At 44.7% G+C, this 21,724-nt stretch overlaps 1 protein-coding gene across 1 annotated transcript in view; it reads right to left on the bottom strand.

Moving 5' to 3' along the window:
• The window catches only part of LOC149434376 (alpha-2-macroglobulin-like protein 1), a 162,980-nt gene extending 141,619 nt beyond the window's left edge, over positions 1 to 21,361 (bottom strand). Inside the window, exons 1-5 of the mRNA XM_089663749.1 lie at positions 21,249 to 21,361; positions 15,106 to 15,295; positions 10,393 to 10,552; positions 7,374 to 7,426; positions 67 to 87 (exon numbers count right to left, since the gene is read on the bottom strand). Coding sequence (XP_089519875.1) covers positions 67 to 87; positions 7,374 to 7,426; positions 10,393 to 10,552; positions 15,106 to 15,295; positions 21,249 to 21,361 — 537 coding nt within the window. The remainder of the gene's footprint in view (positions 1 to 66; positions 88 to 7,373; positions 7,427 to 10,392; positions 10,553 to 15,105; positions 15,296 to 21,248) is intronic.
• Positions 21,362 to 21,724: the final 363 nt, after the last annotated feature.

Raw genomic sequence — 21,724 nt, 5'->3', positions numbered from 1 at the left:
ATCGTGTCTAACGTCTCTGTTAGTTCACCGCTCAAACGTTACCAGAGCCCGACTGCCAGCACTCACCATCAGTTCCACTACGGAATACTGCAAGGAAAGAGAACATTCAATTAGAGGAAACAAATGGTGTAATTACATATCTCATCTCTTATGTATAGAACGCAGAGTACAGTGCGGGAACACCGCTGTGCAGTCTCCTGTATATAATGAATCACAATTATATCTAGGAGAACAAAAAATGTGTAGGTCTCTCACATGGAGATTTCCTATTGGCTCATTTGTTTTCTCTATCAAAGAGACCAGTGTGCCCACGCTCCAGGGGGTGGAGGAGAACATTTGTTCCATAAGTCAATGAAGAAGGTTTTTGAAGGAACAAATTTCCAAATCACATAAAATCTATTCTCAGGCATCATATCTGTTCTCGGGCATCACATCTGTTCTCGGGCATCAGATCTGTTCTCGGGCATCACATCTGTTCTCGGGCATCAGATCTGTTCTCGGGCATCAGATCTGTTCTCAGGCATCAGATCTGTTCTCGGGCATCATATCTGTTCTCAGGTTTGGAACAGGCAGGTTTGTCCATTGGAACAGGTGAGACAGAGCTACAACTGCAGCTCCAAACTGATAGCTCAGAAAACCTGGTGTTCAGGCTAGAAGGTCTCTGAAAACCTGCTGCAATGTCCAGTCCACAGAAAAAGTCATCACAACAGTGAAGTCAGCGCCATTGTGCAAACTGTTGGCGCTGTATAAATCCTGTATAAAAAAAATATGAATAATGTGGCTAAATGGTTAGCACTTCCGCCTGGCAGTACTGGGGCCGTTGGTTCGAATCCCAGCCATAGCACCACCTGCCTGGAGTTTGCATGTTCTCCCTGTGCCTGTGTGGGATTTCTCCAGTTTCCTCCTAAACTCCAAAGACATGCTGGTTGTTAATTGGCTGGCTCCTGCCTAAATTGTCCCTAGTATGTGTATGTATGAATGTGAGTTAGGGACCTTAGATTGTATGCCCCTTGAGGGTTAGGGACTGATGTGAATGTACAATATATATGTAAAGTGCTGCGTAAATTGACGGCACTTTATAAGTACCTGAAATAAATAAAAAACAGTTATCTTTTATTAAACATCGTGAGATACAGCCAAAACCTTATCCAACGTGTTTCTGCCGATGAATGTTCCTGAAGGGCCGAAACGCGTTGGATTTTTATTTAGTTGTATCTTACATTTGATAAAAGATAACCATTTATGATGACTTCATTGCTGTTCCGGCCTTTTCCTTGGATTGAGGATTGTCCATTGCCCAGGTGTCCATAAATCGGCCTTGTCTGGAATGAATCAAGGTTTAGGCCAATTTCCTCATCTCTAATTAGGATGTACATGCTTTCCTTCCTAGGGAACATAGTACCTCGACCCAGTGCATTTAACACAAATTTACTTCACGTCCAGGAAAGTTTTGTAAGTTTTACACACGTTAAAATCAGCATTTTTTTTGTTAGAAAATGACTTAGAACCCCCCAACATTATATGTGTTCTGGAAGCAGAGGCCGTGCAGAATAAAATGGTGGCAGCTGCAGTTTGTTAATATTGTAACTGTTTATCAAACACAAATTTTCAGGGGAAAAAAAAAAAAACACTAAAATTAATTTTAGTACACACATACACAATATACCGTAATACCCAATTTATGCAAAAATATAAAAGATATAGATATAAAAATGACAAGACTCAAAATTGCATGCGCCCCTAAAACGGTGAAATACTATGGATACTTTAAAACTTATAGGAGCTATCAGATTGGAGTTAACCATGAATTCTGGTCCTAAAATGATTTCTCTCACTCCGATGTGTACGGCGATACTTCATATGTGTGGTGCAATAGTTGTTTCCATGTGTGGGACCTATGCAGGCATTTGCATTCGCTTGTATGCGCATGAATTGGAGTTGATCTGAAGTCTGTACTTATAAGTTGGGGATGATCTGAAGTCTGTAGTTATGAATTGGAGTTGATCTGAAGTCTGTAGTTATGAATTGGAGTTGATCTGAAGTCTGTAGTTATGAATTGGAGTTGATCTGAAGTCTGTAGTTATGAATTGTAGTTGATATGAAGTCTGTAGTTGTGAATTGGAGTTGATCTGAAGTCTGTAGTTGTGAATTGGAGTTGATCTGAAGTCTGTAGTTATGAATTGGAGTTGATCTGAAGTCTGTAGTTGTGAATTGGAGTTGATCTGAAGTCTGTACTTATAAATTGGGGATGATCTGAAGTCTGTACTTATACATTGGGGATGATCTGAAGTCTGTAGTTATGAATTGGAGTTGATCTGAAGTCTGTAGTTATGAATTGGAGTTGATCTGAAGTCTGTAGTTATGTATTAGGGATGATCTGAAGTCTGTAGTTATGAACTGGAGTTGATCTGAAGTCTGTAGTTATGAATTGTAGTTGATCTGAAGTCTGTAGTTATGAATTGTAGTTGATATGAAGTCTGTAGTTATGAATTGTAGTTGATTTGAAGTCTGTAGTTGTGCATTGGTGATGATCTGAAGTCTGTAGTTGTGAACTGGTGATGATCTGAAGTCTGTAGTTGTGCATTGGGGATGATCTGAAGTCTGTAGTTATACATTGGGGATGATCTGAAGTCTGTAGTTATGAATTGGAGTTGATCTGAAGTCTGTAGTTATACATTGGAGTTGATCTGAAGTCTGTAGTTATGAATTGGTGATGATCTGAAGTCTGTAGTTAAGCATTGGGGTTGATCAGAAGTCTGTAGTTATGAATTGGAGTTGATCTGAAGTCTGTAGTTGTGCATTGGGGATGATCTGAAGTCTGTAGTTAAGCATTGGGGTTGATCTGAAGTCTGTAGTTATACATTGGGGATGATCTGAAGTCTGTAGTTATGAATTGTAGTTGATATGAAGTCTGTAGTTATGAATTGTAGTTGATTTGAAGTCTGTAGTTGTGCATTGGGGATGATCTGAAGTCTGTAGTTGTGTATTTGGGATGATCTGAAGTCTGTAGTTATGCATTGGGGATGATCTGAAGTCTGTAGTTATGCATTGGAGTTGATCTGAAGCCTGTAGCTGTGCATTGGGGATGATCTGAAGTCTGTAGTTATGAATTGCAGTTGATCTGAAGTCTGTAGTTATGAATTGGAGTTGATCTGAAGTCTGTAGTTATGAATTGGAGTTGATCTGAAGTCTGTAGTTATGAATTGGAGTTGATCTGAAGTCTGTAGTTATGAATTGGAGTTGATCTGAAGTCTGTAGTTATGAATTGGGGATGATCTGAAGTCTGTAATTATGAATAGATGTTGATCTGAAGTCTGTAGTTGTGAATTGGAGTTGATCTGAAGTCTGTAGTTATGAATTGGAGTTGATCTGAAGTCTGTAGTTATGAATTGGAGTTGATCTGAAGTCTGTAGTTATGAATTGGAGTTGATCTGAAGTCTGTAATTATGAATTGGGGATGATCTGAAGTCTGTAATTATGAATAGATGTTGATCTGAAGTCTGTAGTTGTGAATTGGAGTTGATCTGAAGTCTGTAGTTATGAATTGGAGTTGATCTGAAGTCTGTAGTTAAGCATTGGGGATGATCTGAAGTCTGTAGTTATACATTGGAGTTGATCTGAAGTCTGTAGTTATGAACTGGAGTTGATCTGAAGTCTGAGGTTTGTGTATTGGAGGTTTGAAGTGCATGCATCGGGGCACATCAGAGGTCTAAAGTGCATGCACTACGTCTGAACACATTTTGTGTGTGTACCGGTTAATCAATTTTTGCACTTATAATTGTACTGATAATGGCAAGTTGAACGGATTTGTTAATATAAAATAATGAATGAATTTAACTTACCATAGCATGACAACTATGAGTGCAAAAATTGAAGAAAAAACTAAAACTACAACATGCTGTTACCCATTTTCTAATACTCGTGACCATGACACTTAGGGGGCTATTTATAAAACATTCATTGCATGAGTGTCAGAGGCATTGATGAAAGCTGAACGATATGTCCCGTATTTTTTCTAAGAGAATAATGCCTGTTTAATAGGCTCCATCTAGTGGCCACAATGTGAAATAGTTTTCTGAAATACCTCAATAAAAGACTCTACTGCATTTTGGACACTAGATGGAGCTGGCGATACAGGCATTAATCTCTTCATCACTCCTGTGATGTTCCTGCAATGAATGACTTTTTAACAGGTCCCTTAGTGTGGAAAAGGTTGCTAATCCCTGTTCGAACACTTCTTCTCTTCTAAATGTGTTTTTGTTCTTTGTATGTGTCCCCATTGTCTGTGTCCCCTGTTCCAACAGGAAGTGAGGGATAGTTGCCCCAGTGAGGACAATCTAGCATAGGTTCTAGCCCTTCCCTGCTATATTCAAGCAAAAAGAATGCCTTTTGACTGAAGTTGGGCTATCAAAATAAGAAGTGGAATGGGCTGGTACCCTAAAGCAAAGTCTAGATAAGGAGCTAAAGTACTGAGTAACTAGGTTATGCTCACTCTGTGAATTTCAGGGCTTAAAGTGATCCTAAACCCAGGACCCTGCATTCACTATATCCGCTCTCCCCAGACCCCACATTCACTATATCCGCTCTCCCCGGACCCTGCATTCACTATATCCGCTCTCCCTGGACCCTGCATTCATTATATCCGCTCTCCCCGGACCCTGCATTCATTATATCCGCTCTCCCCGGACCCTGCATTCACTATATCCGCTCTCCCCAGACCCCGCATTCACTATATCCGCTCTCCCCGGACCCTGCATTCATTATATCCGCTCTCCCCGGACCCTGCATTCACTATATCCGTTCTCCCCGGACCCTGCATTCACTATATCTGGTCTCCCCGGACCCTGCATTCACTATATCTGGTCTCCCTGGACCCTGCATTCACTATATCCGGTCTCCCCGGACCCTGCATACACTATATCCGGTCTCCCCGGACCCTGCATTCACTATATCTGGTCTCCATGGACCCTGCATTCACTATATCCGGTCTCCCCGGACCCTGCATTCACTATATCCTGTGTCCCAGGACCCTGCATTCATCATATCTGGTCTCCCATGACCCTGCATTCACTATATCTGGTCTCCCAGGACCCCGCATTCACTATATCCGGTCTCCCCGGACCCTGTGTTCACTATATCCAGTCTTCCCGGACCCTGCATTCACTATATCCAGTCTCCCCGGACCCTGCATTCACTATATCTGGTCTCCCCGGATCCTGCATTCACTATATCCGGTCTCCCCGGACCCTGCATTCACTATATCTGGTCTCCCCGGACCCTGAATTCACCATATCTGGCCTCCCATGACCCTGCATTCACTATATCTGGTCTCCCCGGACCCTGCATTCACTATATCTGGTCTCCCCAGACCCTGAATTCATCATATCTGGTCTCCCATGACCCTGCATTCACTATATCTGGTCTTCCATGACCCTGCATTCACTATATGCACTCTCCCCGGACCCTGCATTCACTATATCTGGTCTCCCCAGACCCTGCATTCACTATATCCTGTGTCCCAGGACCCTGCATTCACTATATCTGGTCTCCCTAGACCCAGAATTCATCATATCTGGTCTCCCATGACCCTGCATTCACTATATCTGGTCTCCCAGGACCCCGCATTCACTATATCCGGTCTCCCCGGACCCTGCATTCACTATATCCGGTCTTCCCGGACCCTGCATTCACTATATCCGGTCTCTCCGGACCCTGCATTCACTATATCCGGTCTCCCCGGACCCTGCATTCACTATATCCGGTCTCCCCGGACCCTGAATTCACCATATCTGGCCTCCCATGACCCTGCATTCACTATATCTGGTCTCCCCGGACCCTGCATTCACTATATCCTATGTCACAGGACCCTGCATTCACTATATCTGGTCTCCCCAGACCCTGAATTCATCATATCTGGTCTCCCATGACCCTGCATTCACTATATCTGATGACCCTGCATTCACTATATCCGGTCTCCCCGGACCCTGCATTCACTATATCCGGTCTCCCTGGACCCTGCATTCACTATATCCGGTCTCCCCGGACCCTGCATTCACTATATCTGGTCTCCCCAGACCCTGCATTCACTATATCTGGTCTCCCCTGACCCTGCATTCACTATATCTGGTCTCCCCAGACCCTGTATTCACTATATCCTGTGTCCCAGGACCCTGCATTCACTATATCTGGTCTCCCTAGACCCAGAATTCATCATATCTGGTCTCCCATGACCCCACATTCACTATATCTGCTCTCCCCGGACCCTGCATTCACTATATCCGGTCTCCCCGGACCCTGCATTCACTATATCCGGTCTCCCCGGACCCTGCATTCACTATATCCAGTCTCCCCGGACCCTGCATTCACTATATCCGGTCTCCCCAGACCCTGCATTCACTATATCTGGTCTCCCCGGACCCTGAATTCACCATATCTGGTCTCCCATGACCCTGCATTCACTATATCTGGTCTCCCCGGACCCTGCATTCACTATATCCTGTGTCACAGGACCCTGCATTCACTATATCTGGTCTCCCCAGACCCTGAATTCATCATATCTGGTCTCCCATGACCCTGCATTCACTATATCTGGTCTTCCATGACCCTGCATTCACTATATGTACTCTCCCCGGACCATGCATTCACTATATCTGATCTCCCCGGACCCTGCATTCACTATAGCGGGTCTCCCCGGACCCTGCATTCACTATATGTACTCTCCCTGGACCCTGCATTCACTATATCTGATCTCCCCGGACCATGCATTCACTATATCTGGTCTCCCCGGACCCTGCATTCACTATATCTGGTCTCCCACAGTACACACAACATGGAAATGCAATTATTTTAGTAATTATTTTAGTAAATATAAACTGCTAAATACCTTTTTCTAACTAGCAGTATATAGCAGTCATCTGACCTTTATCAGTGTCCGGCCGAGCACTGGTTAAAGTTTGTAGGTGGAGTTTTCATTCTCTTCTGACTCTCCTATGAGGCTGCATGACCCCTGACCCTCTGTCTGGACAGTGCTGATTGCCCCTATGCTGACCACATTCACTCTCTCACTCTCCCCCCCCCCCCAAAAAAAAAAAACTCTCTAGCAATACACACCAAACTGAGCATGTGCAGAGCGACTCCTAGAGCTCTTTACTATCAGCAGATGGATTGGGGACAGTAGAAGAAGGGGAGGAGCAGAGAAGACAGGATCAAACAGCCTTTTTTTACACAGTGCAGAGGATTAACCCCTTAGGTTCCACAGTGAGTATAACAAGCATGTTTTGCTGCATCTACAGACTGATTGTGCTGTTGTGGGTTTAGTAACACTTTAAATTTAAGTTCTGATTACAGTGTGCCTTTCAGTGTTAATGTATTACCAATTTCTTCCCGCACAGAAAGTTCTCATTTAAGGTCACAATGCGAATGCCAACTGCAAAGAAAGACAAAAAGATAAGACTGCATGCCTGTGTACAGTATATTTGTTCTAATATTTTATGACTTATCTTGGTAATAAAGGGTAAAAAGAAGTGATGTTCATGGACCCAAAGCAATCGAAAACTCATCAGCATTTATGTATAGCTAAAGCCAAAACAGCTTTTTTATGCCACCTGGGACAGGAAGTGAATGAGAATATCCCAGAGAGGACACTGGAGAGATTTCCCTTTACTTCCTGTCCAGGGAACAATGACGTGAAAGGAAATCTCTCGAAAATGAAGGCAATCCCCTGATAAACAAGTTTTCATTGGAACAAGTGTCTCCATAACTGTTCTGGTTACAACACAAAAAGTTGGATTTTCACGCACTTGTTGAGTCAAAGGTCGCCAGAATAACCAAGGACTGAAGGTGAGGTGGAATCTGTCTGATGGGGTTATATGAGGTGGAATCTGTCTAATGGGGTTATAGAAATTCAAAAACGTGACAGAAGTAATGGCTCTTCCCATATCTAAAAACTAAGTTTTAGTTTCTTGGACACCCTATTCCAAAACTATGGGTTCTATATGGTCTATAACTCCCACCTCAAGCTTCAATTTATCTAGAAAGGCTTCCCACAAGAAGGTTCTTGGAGGGTGTCTATAGGAATCTACAACCATTCTGTCCCCCAAAAAAACAGTTGTGAGGTCACAATCAGCATTTCAAATCATCCCTAAAGTGTTCAGTAGGGTTGAAGTTAGGGCTCTGTGCAGACCACTCAGGTTTTTCCACACCAAATTGGTTGAACCATGTCTTTGTGGAGCTGGCTTCATGTGCATTGTCATGTTCAGTAGGGTTGAGGTCAGGGTGTGGATGGGGCCAACTCGCCCTACACGTGGGGGTACCTTTTCTCATGTACGTGCTTATTAATGCCCGAGACGTTCATGTGAGAGTCAACATTAAGGCAGAACCTTGGATTAGAGATAAGCCGTACACTGCAGCTGTTTGACCTACAGAGTCTCTCTCCGTGAACCGTGCCATCTGGTGTCATTACTCACCTTTACTCCGTGAATGTTGTATTTAGGAGGGACACCACCAAGTCTATGCCCTCTCCACCAGTCCAACGTATCTCTGTCACATCACTCCCAGTGACACAATGGGGTACCGCCGTACCGCATGGACCTCATATGTCACATTATTAACTCCTTCTCTCTCCCATACCATATGGTAAGTTTGCTGGGGTCTCCGTACCATGGGTTTGGTCCCGGTTACTGCTCAGGTTAAATAACCACTAGGGAGGGAGTCAGAACACTGACCTTCTCACTATCGGAGGACCTGCCACCTACACCAGGTACTGCTGCTTACCAGCTGCTTTACACATTCCCACCAGTTCATGGTTACCTGTGGCAGCTACTCTCCTCTATCCTTCCTGCCAAGTTAAACATTTGTAGTGGCCTCCCTCTTTGACTCCATGTGTATAACATTCTTTTTTGGTGGAACCTCACTCCTTTCCAAAGCATTCCCCAGCCTGGCCTTCCCCCTTTTATGTGTACCATGGGGTGGAGGGATGGACCCAGAGCAAAAACCCAGGAAAACACTTGATACAGCATTAACCCCATACCTGCCTAGGCAGCCCAGAACTACTAACTAACAACTCCCATTTGTAGGCACCTGCCTACAAGGGCTCTCTGAAGGCCACTCCAGTTCCCTCACACCATACTCATTAAACCATGTCTTTATTGAACTGGCTTTGTGTACATAGTCGTGTTCACTGTGAGTGAGGTTCTTTGTGAAGGCCACCAGAGTTTTTCCACACCAATCTACTCAAACCATCTTTAGGAGCTGGCTTTATGTATATTATCATGTTGGATGGGAAGACCTGGTCTATAATTGGCCTTTCAGTTCATCCCAAAGATGTTCTATAGGGTTGAAGTCAGGGCTCTGTGCAGGCCACTTGAGCTCCTCCACATCAAACTCATCAAACCATGTCTTTTTGGAGCTGGCTTTCTGTACATTATCATGTTCAGCCTGCGTGAGGTGCAGATCTCTGTGAAGGCCACTTGAGTTTTTTCACACCAAACTGATCAAACCATATCTTTATGGAGCTGGCTTTGTGTACATTATCATAATGTATGAGAATACCTGGCTTATAAATGGCCTTTCAGTTCATCCCAAAGGTGTACCATTGGGTTGAAGTCAGAGCTCTGTGAAAGCCATTTGAGTTCCTCCCAGGGGCGGACTGACCATTCAAGCACTTGGCACTGCCCGAGGGCCTGGGGTCAGTAGGGGGCCCCATGAGATGCCCCTGGTACCTTTCATTGGCTTTTTCATAGGCTTTTTTGAGTGTGGGCGAGGACACAGGGGCCTCATGATCCCCTATTGCCCGGGGACCCCATGAGTTGTCAGTCCGCCCCTGGTTCCTCCACATCAAACTCATCAAACCATGTCTTTATAGAGCTGGCTTTGTGAAGATGGGCAGTCATGATGGAACAAATAGGATTGATGGTCAACTGTCCACAAACATTTAGCCACTTAGTGTAGTTGAATGAAAACACATGTGATTGGGAATTATGGAAGTGTATATGATCTATACCCTGTGGGAAAGTAGTGCGTGTGATCCGGGCGGGACTCTTGAAGAATTCCAAGATACTTAAGTGCAACAACTCTAAAGAGACTGAAGATTTTTGAAAGCAATAGATAAGGACAGCAGAGGACTCATCTGAGAGTAGTGGTTATATACAACCATTATACTCAGATGTGTCCTCTGCTGTCCTTATCTAAAATGGAACACAGGAGACACTTTCAATTTTAACCAAAAGACAAAAATAAAACAATAAAATAAAAAACCCTTTGCATCCTTGCAACCCTAAAGCTATTTAATTTGGCTTTTTTGAAAACGAAGACAACGAAGCCATCTGGGAAAAAACTAAGCTCTCCGACACTTTCTATCTTGTCCACTTCCCACAGTCCCATTCCAAGCCTCACCCATGTCTCTAGGCTTGTATTGAGGTTTGTCTGTCTGGACCACGACTCCATTTGCTATCCCCTGGATGAGGACTTGTTTAGTTTCTGTAAAAGAGATGTCTCCCCTCGCCTCGACTTTGATTGTTGCCACTTCGGGGTTGTCTTGGCTGGGAGGTGGAACCTGGGTAGGGTGGAAAGAAAGACCTTAAAAAAAGTTCTAATCACTGCCCATCAAATGCGTTGCATATACTGTATGTTGTAAAATTTGTTACATGTACACTAGACCCATTTAGAGATATGCAAGACTAGACATTTGCTTTGTTACAAATCAAAATTCGGCACAATTTTTGTTATTTGGAGATTTTGATGTATCTGAATTTTCGAATCACAAAAGTAATGAATTTCAACGAATCCCTCTGGTGCTATAGAGTCATCTGTGTTCAAAGGGGACATTGTGTTTGGTGTCCGGAAGAACTCAGTCCATCAATTTCTGGTGAGAGGACTCTGCTTAGATCCTTAAAGAATACAATTTAGTGTCCCCAAATTGCTACTAAGAGGTGCTGGTGCAGGGGCGGACTGACAACTCATGGGACCCCCGGCAATAGGGGATCATGGGGCCCCTGTGTCCTTGCCCAAACTCAAAAAAGCCTATGAAAAAAGTACCAGGGGCATCTCATGTGGCCCCCTACTGACCCATGGGGCCCACGGGCAGTGCCCGAATTTCCAAATGGTCAGTCTGCCCCTGTGCTGGTGTACCCCACAGTCACCCTGCTCCTATCCAAGTTTAGGTTCTTTTGTGGCATTTGGTCAGATGACATCTGAGAGCCACAAAAAAGCGAAAAATGTCCCCTTTGCCGTAAGCACAGGTCTGAACAGGGAGCAGGTAGCTGACCACGCAGGGGCGGACTGACAACTCATGGGGCCCCGGGGCAATAGGGGATCATGGGCCCCGTGTCCTTGCCCACACTCAAAGCACACCCAAAAAAGCCTATAAAAAAGGTACCAGGGGCATTTCATGGGGCCCCCTACTGACCACGGGCCCTCGGGCAGTGCCCGAGAGCTCGAATGGTCAGTCCGCCCGTGACCAAGTTCAGTGTGTGAATAGCATAGCATCTTTATTCAGGATCACCAGTCCAACGTGTCTTACTACTACTGGTCCAAGGGGCAAATGCTCCTCAGCTCCATCTAATTGCCATAATCCAATATGCTCCATCTACATTTGCAAGAAAAAGTATGTGAACCCCTTGGGATTACATGGAGTTTTGCATGAATTGGGCATAAAATGTGCTCTGAACGTCATCTAAGTCACAACAATAGAAGAACACAGTCTGCTGAACATAATACTACACAAACATTAGATGCTGCCATGGTTTGATTGCACATAACATGTAAACATTCACAGTGCAGGGAGGAAAAAGTATATGAACCTTTGGACTTAATAACTGGTTGACCCTCCTTTGGCAGCAATAACCTCAACCAAACATTTCCTGTAGTTGCAGATCAGACCTGCACAACGATCTGGAGTCATTTTGGACCACTCCTCTTCACAAAACTGTTTCAGTGTAGCAATATTCTTGGGATGTCTGGTGTGAATCGCTCTCTTAAGGTCATGCCACAGCATTTCAATGGGGTTGAGGTCAGGACTCTGACTGGGCCACTCCAGAAGACGTATTCTGTGCTATTGCAGCCATTGTTTTGTTGAATTACTTGTATGCTTTGGGTCATTGTCCTGTTGCATCACCCATCCTCTGCGGAGCTTCAGTTGGCGGACAGATGGTCGTACGTTTTCCTGCAAAATGTCTGGATAAACTCTGGAATTCATTTTCCCATCAATGACAACAATCCGTCCAGGCCCTGAGGCAACAAAGCAGCCCCAAACCATGATGCTCCCTCCGCCATGTTTCACAGTGGGGATGAGGTTTTGATGTTGGTGTGCTGTGGCTTTTTTTCTCCACACATAATGTTGTGTGTTCTTCCCAAACAACTCAATCTTGGTTTCATCTGTCCACAGTATATTCTGCCAGTAGTGCTGTGGAACATCCGGGTGCTCTTTTGCAAACTTCAAACGTGCTGCAATATTCTTTTTGGACAGCAATGGCTTCCTCCGTGGTGTCCTCCCATGTACTCCATTCTTGTTTAATGTTTTCCTTATTGTAGATGTGTCAACAAAAATGTTAGCATGTGCCAGAGATTTCTGTAGGTCTTTAGCTGACACTCTGGGATTCTTCTTTACCTCATGCAGCATTCTGCGCTGTGCTCTTGCAGTCATTTTCACAGGATGACCACGCCTAGGGAGAGTAGCAACAGTGCTAAACTTTCTCCATTTGTAGACAGTCTGTCTTACCGTGGACACATGAACATCAAGGCTTTTGGAGATACTTTTGTAACCCTTTCCAGTTTCATGCAAGTCAACAATTCTTGATCGTAGGTCTTCTGAGAGCTCTTTTCTGCGAGGCATGGTTCACATCAGACAGTGCTTCTTGAAACCAGTAAACCCAAAACAGGTGTGTGTTTTTTAAGGGCAGGACAGCTGTCAGCAACACATCCAATATCATCACACTGATTGGAGTCAAGGTTGCTTACTCCTGGCTCCAATTAGCTCTAGGAGAAGTCATTAAGCTAGGGCCTCACATACTTTTTCCTCCCTGCACTGTGAATGTTTACATGTTATGTGCAATTAAACCATGGCAACATCTAATGTTTGTGTAGTATTATGTTCAGCAGACTGTGTTCTTCTATTGTTGTGACTTAGATGACGTTCAGAGCACATTTTATGCCCAATTCATGCAAAACTCCACGTAATCCCAAGGGGTTCACATACTTTTTCTTGCAACTGTAATGGCCATAATCCAATAGTTTCCCCATTCACATTGTTTTTTTTAAATGAATAATATTCAGTCTGCAGAGAATTTAGCCTGAGAACCTTCGATCTTGCCCAGTTAGCAGAGAAAAAAATGTACATGCAAACAGCTATGCAAAATTTTTTACATTTTTACAGTTTTTATGTGTGAGAAGGGGCTCTTTATCTTGATAGATCTGTGCACTGTGCATCTGATTGGACAATATACTTTGGTCTGACATAGAAGGGTGGTTTTCGGATTTTATTGCTTACATTGAGATCAGGCCAGGTCTAGGACCTGCAAGAGGCTCCTATGTTCAGAGGATGTTGAATTGGTTCCCTTGTGACAGCACTGATCTCTTTATTTCATATGCTTTATTAATAGTATCCTTTAAAGCAGAGGTCTCCGATCTATTCAGTATGAGGGCCACATTGCATGCTTTACAAATATTTGCAGGCCAACAAAATCCATACAAAATACATCAGGGTCCCCATCAGAGTCATCCCTTACATAAGGGTCTCCATCAGAGTCACCCCTTACATCAAGGCCCCCATCAGAGTCCCCAATATATCAGGGTCCCCATCAGAGCCCCCCCCCTTACATCAGGGTCCCCTTCAAAGTCACCCTCTACATTAGGCTTCTCATCAGAATCCTCTTTAAATCAGGGTCCCCATCAGAGTCATCCCTTACATAAGGGTACCCATCAGAGTCACCCCTTACATCAGGGTCCCCATCAGAGTCATCCCTTACATAAGGGTCTCCATCAGAGTCACCCCTTACATAAAGGCCCCCATCAGAGTCCCCCTTACATCAGGGTCCCCATTAGAGTCCCCCCTTACATAAGGATCCCCATCAGAGTCACCCCTTACATCAGGATCCCCTTCAAAGTCACCCCTTACATCAGGATCCTCATCAGAGTCACCCCTTAAATCAAGCTTCCCATCAGAGTCACCCCTAAATCAGGGTCCCCTTCAGAGTCACCCCTTACATCAGGCTTCTCACCAGAATCCCCCCCTTAAATTGGGGTCCCCATCAGAGTCACCTTTTACATCAGAGTTCCCATCAGTCACCTCTTACATCAGGGTCCGCATTAGAGTCCCCCCTTACATAAGGGTCCTCTTCAGAGCCCCCATTACATCAGGCTTTCCATCAGAATCCCCCCTTACCTCAAGGTCCCCATCAGAATCCCCTTACATCAGGGTCCCCATCAGAAATGGAGACCATAGAGAGCCTCTGCTGATCTTAAAGTAATTCTAAAGGCTTGAATTAAAAACAAACAAACAAAAAAAACCCCAAACATGTCATACTTACCTGCTGTGTACATGGGGTTTTGCACAGAGTAGCCTGGATCCTCCTCTTCTTGGGTCCCCCGCCAGCTCCTGGTCCCTCCCTCCTGTTGGGTGCCCCCACAGCAAGAAGCCTGCTGTGGGGGCACCCAAACGTGCACTCCCCAGCCGCTTCTCTATGTGTCCATTCACACATGGAGTCGTAGCTCTGCCCTACCCCCTATTTCTTCTCATTGGCTGTGATTGACAGCAGGGGGAGCCAATGACTCCTGCTGCTGTCTCAGCCAATGAGGAGAGGGAGTCTTGGGCCAGCCGAGATTCCAGTGCACATCGCTGGATTGAGAGGGGGGCTTAGGTGAGTATTAGGGGGGGCTGCACAGAGAAGGTTTTTTACCTTCCTGCATAGAATACATGAAGGTAAAAAAAACCTTGAACCTTTACAACCACTTTATTGCTCAATCAGTATACTTTGAGGATATGCCACTGACCCTAGCTGGGGGCCAGATGTGGCCCAGGGGCCATAGTTCGCAAACCCCTGCTTTAAAGGTAAAAAGTTACAAAATGTATTCCATCATCTTAGTTGGTCCACGTTGAAACAACGCCCTCACCATGAATGTGCAGCAAGCAATGGGCAGCTTTGAACACCCGAACTTAGGATACAAGTCAAGGGATCCTCTGGAAGACACCAAGGTCACAGTTATAGTGTACGTGGGATTGCCGACAGCACCATCCAGCACAAGGCAAACCGTTTCATTGGAAGGGTAGTGCAACTGGGCCGGGACAAGGACCATGTGGTTACTGAAAGACAGGAATGTACAAAAAAAGAGGAAAAAATGTAAATCGATCAAATATTCCGAAGTCAGTGGTTTCCTTATCAATTTTCAACTCTGATTTTAAAGCAGAACTCCGGGCTGAATCATACTCTCAGCTATGTATATCCCCCCATATACATCACACTTTAGTGAATTGCAAAAGCAAGGTGCACAGGGACAGGGAAGTTTATAAAGTATGGTATACTGAACTCTACTTTCAAGAAAAAAAATGATATGATATACTTTACAAGTCATATTGTAATTTCATGCTATTAAACGTTACCTTTCCTTTTCAAGCTGCAGTACTTTTCTGTAAAATTCAATGCAATATGGCAACCTGGAGCTGTGCCGCACATCTCCAGAAATGTCATTTCCCTCGTGTGATTGGCTCACTAATGTTCCCAGAAGTCTGCACTAAGATATAAGTCAGATTTTAGGCATCCCCTGCAATAGGAATTTCAGTTTTGGTGAGACCCTCCACAAAGGTTAAATGCATCCAAAGGGATGCAGACACTGCAGCTTTCCATAGAACACCGAACATCTCCAGAAATGTCATTTCCTTCTTGTGTGATTGGCTCACTAATGTTCCCAGAAGTCTGCACTAAGATACATGTCAGATTTTAGGCATCCCCTGCAATAGGAATCTCAGTTTTGGTGAGACCCTCCACAAAGGTTAAATGCTTCCAAAGGGATGCAGACACTGTAGCTTTCCATAGAACATGGAACATCTCCAGAAAAGTAATTTCCCTCTTGTGTGATTGGCTCACTAATGTTCCCAGAAGTCTGCACTAAGATATAAGTCAGATTTTAGGCATCCCCTGCAATAGGAATTTCAGTTTTGGTGAGACCCTCCACAAAGGTTAAATGCTTCCAAAGGGATGCACATTCCAGTTTTCCATAGAACACCAGGTAATAACGAAAAAGACCCTGCAATGTACATAGATCACCCAGAAGGAAATGTTTTTTTCTTCTCAACAAACAGGGAGTTACTCTTTAAAAATGAATACCAGATATGGTTTGTTTTGCATAGTTACATTGGCCCAGCTTGGAGCAATGCAAGTATACATATACCATCCTTGTTGTCACGTACCTTGGTGGGAGGCCGAGTTGACGAGAGGGCTTCCCTTGTGGCTCTGGTCCGAGCACCCCCTGAATGTGGTGACAGAGGTACAAGGCTCAAAGAAGCACGGGTGCCGGTAGCTTGATAGCAGGTGACTGCCACGGTCAGGGACGTAGTCAAGGTGAGCCAGGGTCATGCACTGTGAGACAACGGCGTGGTCAGGAGGCAGGCTGGGGTCGGTACTAGAGACGCAGGCAGAGCGAAGTCCAATAGCAAGCCAAAGTCTGCACCATGCAATTTGGCAAAGAATAGTCTAAGGCAGTGGTTCTTAACCTGGGTTCGATCGAACCCCAGGGGTTCAGTGAGTCAGTCTCGCGGGTTCGGCAGAGGTGAAGACCCACACCCGACTCATATGATTCGTGCAGTAAATATTCATTATTATGTTTTTGTTTTTGTGTGAAAATCATGTTTTAATGGTTTTGTTCTTTGTTCTTAATGGTTTTGTTCATTTTGTGCACCTATGTATAAATATATACCTAAATATATACCTATGTTTTGAATTTGAAAAATCACATTTTATTTTTCCAATTAAGAAGGGTTCGGTGAATGCGCATATGAAACTGGTGGGGGTCAGTACCTCCAACAAGGTTAAGAACCACTGGTCTAAGGCAAGCCGAGGTCAGAATCCACAGAGCAAGGTCAAGAACATGCCGGGTCAGCATCAGAAGATCAGCCGGTACAAACACGGATCACAGGAAGCTGAAGAAAATCCAGCAATGAGTGCACAGTAGAGTCTCCTTTAAATAGGCAGCTTGGCGCCAATGCGTGAGGACGTGCACGCCGATGCGCATATGGAGGTAGCTCATATGGAGGTAGCTAATAGGTGGTGAGGCGACAAGGGCACCCCAGAGGCATAAGGAGCTTTTAGTTGGCAGCTCAGACATGAGGACCCTACTCTGTCCCTCCTCCACCGAAACCTTTCCCGATGCTAGATACAATGTCCCCCACCAGCGGGTTCCTGTCCCTGACCTAGCCACTTTGCAAATGCACACCAACTACAGTGGGACAGTGCTATTTTTTTAGCATTGCCCTCACTAAAGATGGCCACAGAGGTCAGCTCAGCACAGTCCAATTGGGTGGCTGCTTCCCTGATGACGTCTACGGAGGCCTCGGAGGAACAAGTGTTCCTCTTATCCTGTCTGCATGGCATATGCCATAACAGCGCCACCTGTGCAGGGAGACTGAACTACACCTGCCGACAAGCCTTTGGTTTTGAAGGTGGTGGAGCACTGGGTTTTTCTCCTGGGAGAAAGCATATAGTTGGTTTTATTTGGACTGTATTTCAGAAACCTTTCCCTATGCTAGATACACTGTCCCCCACCTGCGGGTTCCTGTCCCTGACCTAGCCACTTAGCAAATGCACACCAACTGCAGTGGGACAATGCTATTTTATTAGCATTGCCCTCACTAAAGATGGCCACAGAGGTCAGCTCAGTAGAGTCCAATTGGGTGGCTGCTTCCCTGATGACGCCTACGGAGGCCTCAGAGGAACAAGTGTTCCTCTTATCCTCTCTGCATGGCATATGCCATAACAGCGCCACCTGTGCAGGGAGGCTGAACTACACCTGCCTACAAGCCTTTGGTTTTGAAGGTGGTGGAGCACTGGGTTTTTCTCCTGGGAGAAAGCACCTAGTTGGTTTTATTTGGACTGTATTTCAGAAACATCACATTAGAGCAGGAATGTTAGCTGAAGGATCCGTTCGCCCCAGTTTCGTTCACTACCAAGTTATTACAAGAACTAGACCTGAAGAAAAAGAAATTGTTGTTGAACGTTATCAATTGGGGGTCATGTTGAAACGGTTATCTACTGACAACATAAACGAAGCACAGCAGTTTATACAAGTGTTATCTGTACGTTCACCGCGGGTTGTGCAATGTTTGTAAACATTTCGTTCCTCATAATTATAACTGTATGCTGAGCCATTTCATCAATGTCCGTGTTCCTCCACCTTGAAGATCGCTCCTCACAGCTGGGCTTAGGCAGGATTCCAGATCATTCATCTTACATTTTTGTAAATAGGCTAATATGAAAAGAACATCAAAGCAAATTTGGCTTGTGATACATAAAAAACAATTCCTTATAGTCCAACTGAACTTTAAAAAAAGTTAAATATATTTTAGTTGCAACCAAAAATAAAAAGGTTTGAAAAGTCCTCCAAGTAGCTCTCCTTAGAATGCAAACTCCTCAATGCCGGTGAGGTGACATTTCTATGCTCCAGCTTGGAGCGGCGCCAGCACGCCATGCACACTAATCCTTAGAATGCAGCCACATCAGAGGAGTCTCTCCCCTTACAGCAAGCTGCAGAGAAGGACCCTTGCTCCATGTATGGAAGCAGTGGTCTCTCTGCAGAGGTTCAACATGAAAAATCAAAGCTTAAGTTCCTCAGTCTGTTGAGAGCCTGAGCTTTGTTCTCTCTCCGCTCTAATAGAGAGGCTTTCCTTCAATTCCTGTCTCAGACGTACAACCAGAAGTGAGAGGAAACTTCTCTAAAGACCCCACTGAAAGATTTCCCTTCATCTCCTGTTGTGGTGAGTGTGACGGCAGCAGTCTCAGATCCCACCACTGCCACCAGAAGGCGCAAGCTGCAGAAAAGGACCCTTGCTCCATGTATGGAAGCAGTGGTCTCTCTGCAGAGGTCCAACATGAAAAATCAAAGGTTAAGTTCTCCAATCTTTTGAGAACCTGAGCTTTGTTCTCTTTCCGCTCTAATACAGGTTTTCCTCCACTTCCTGTCTCAGATGTACAACCAGAAGTGAGAGGAAACTTCTCTAAAGGCCCCACTGGAAGATTTCCCTTCATCTCCTGTTGTGGTGAGTGTGACAGCAGCAGTCTCAGATCCCACCGCTGCCACTAGAAGGTGCAAGCTGCAGAGAAGGACCCTTGCTCCATGTATGGAAGCAGTGGTCTCTCTGCAGAGGTCCAACATGAAAAATCAAAGGTTAAGTTCTCCAATCTTTTGAGAACCTGAGCTTTGTTCTCTCTCCGCTCTAATACAGGTTTTCCTCCACTTCCTGTCTCAGACGTACAACCAGAAGTGAGAGGAAACTTCTCTAAAGACCCCACTGGAAGATTTCCCTTCATCTCCTGTTGTGGTGAATGTGACGGCAGCAGTCTCAGATCCCACCATTACCACCAGAAGATGCTGATTGCAATCCAAGCCTCGCACTTCACAGAGATTTTTCAGCTCACAGACAACAATCTCTTAGATTGTAAGCTCCAAGAATCAGGCCCTCCTAACCCTCTTGTATTGGACTGTATTGTTGCTGCATTGTCTCCCGTTATATTGTAAAGTGCTGAGCAAACTGTTGGCTCCATAAATCCTGTATAATAATAATAAAAAAAGGAGACTGCGAGTGATCGATGCTGGGATCCGTTAACTCTGTCACTGTCCTTTATACAGTGGCTGCCACTGTATACCTTAAAGAAGAATTCCAGGAAATGTATTTCCTATATAGTGGAGCTGTGCCTGCACTTCATGGGTCAACTGTTCATTTTTGTCTAGGGGTGAAGAGAGTGGAGATTTACTTACCCAATCTGCCAATCCTCCGAGTGAAAACCAGTCCCTGCCGCTACTTCCCCCCCCCTGCACACTAGTGGTCTTGTGAATGGACTGTTCCTGACGTCATCACGCCCATAAACTCACTCTAGACGTGAGGTCAACTGGAACAGTCCATCACTGGTTGTGGGGGAGCGTTGTTTTCCAGGGGATCAAAGGATCGGGTAAGTATAGACTTATGGTGCACCCCTGGACAAAACACGCACTTTTCATGGCATCTCCTGTAGTAATTCTGTGCTATAACAAAGGTCTGTGACACTCACTGCCACACCTAGACTGGATTGTACAGAGATTGCTATGGTTGGTTTCTTAAAAGAGGGAAGGATTTTTTTTATCGGAACTCTTAGAGACTCAGCTTCAGTGACAAAATGTTTATTGTTATTGTCACGGTCCAGGATTAGGCTTGGAGATCAGTAGCTATAGCAGTAGAGAGGTTCCAACCGACCAGCTGGATATGTACAGAAGCAGGTCACCCTGGCAGATGACACGTGCTCACCTGAGGTGCGGGGTCTAAGTACTAACCCGTATTGACCAGAGCTCCTGATGGTGGAGATGGGTTTTGCTGCATGTTAGTACCAGGTCGTGTTTCTCAGGATTGCCCCACCAGGAGGTGAGCAAGCCAGGGTCCAGTAGCAGATAAAGAAGGTAGGGATCAAGCAGAAGCATTGTCAATAAACAAGCCAAAGGTCAGTAATAGGTGGTTGCAGGTTGGGATCCAGCAGAAGCGTAGTTGAGGAACAAGCCAAAGGTCATAACGAGTGGTAGTGAAGACATGGACAGCAGCGGGAGTGACAAGAGCTAGATATTGGCTGGGGAGAGAGCACAATAATCTGGCAAAAATGAAGTGCAAAACCATGGCTAAAATCGGAAGTTTGTGGGAGGAGCAAAGAGTTCAAGGTTCAGGAGAAACAAGTTTCAAAGAAAGATTTTTCAAAGAATTGTCCAGCATCCCAGGTGCCTCAGCAAGACAAGACACAGCAGAGGTTGCAGGTTCAGTCCCGGGTCCTGCAAGTTCTTTTCTAATACAATTGGGAAATCACTTGTTATTAATGTCATTGTAGATTATCAGGATTTATGGATTATGAATAAATCTTTTGTTTTGGCAGTTAATAAAAACACAAGGCCAGGATGTGTTTAGAACCCTCAATAATTATTAAAATAGATTACAGCTTGTTTAGAACTCTGCTAGAAGTCTTATAACATGTCAACTTTTAATATGAAATACTCACACTAGAAGAGGAATCAGGTCGGTATTCACTTACATTGTTGGTTTTGTGGATGACACTCCAGGGAATATAGACAGGTAGAACAGGCACAAAGGGTACCAAGCGGGTAGGTAGTGCTCCACCATCACCTTCATTGACTTTCCCGTCATTCTCCACCGAGTCCTTCTCTCTCCTTCCATCGATGTTCCTGGCCGGATTTTCTGACGCCACTCTGCCCGCGGTCCAATTTATGTCCTCCCCCTGCTCTCCTCACCATCCGTCCGTTCCATTATAATTTGGGAACCAATAATATTTTGCACACTTCGCTTCTATTGTTACCGGAAGAACAATTGGCTGTCATCTGTTGGGCAGGTGATCAAAACACACCACTGACTGCATGATTTATACCCTAAATGAAAGATTTATTTGGCTAAAGCACCGTGTGTCATAATCAAATGGCACTTTTTTACTTGAAAAAAATACAGTTTCACCGTTTTTTCTATCTGTTGTTATTATTTCAGGTACTTATATAG

The sequence above is a fragment of the Staurois parvus genome, unplaced genomic scaffold (genome assembly GCF_062004578.1).
Source record: "Staurois parvus isolate SC_StPar_1 unplaced genomic scaffold, SC_StPar_1.0 ptg001760l, whole genome shotgun sequence".
Taxonomy (NCBI): domain Eukaryota; kingdom Metazoa; phylum Chordata; class Amphibia; order Anura; family Ranidae; genus Staurois; species Staurois parvus.
The sequence above is the reverse complement of the archived record's forward strand: the minus strand, read 5'-3'. Positions and strand labels throughout refer to the sequence as shown.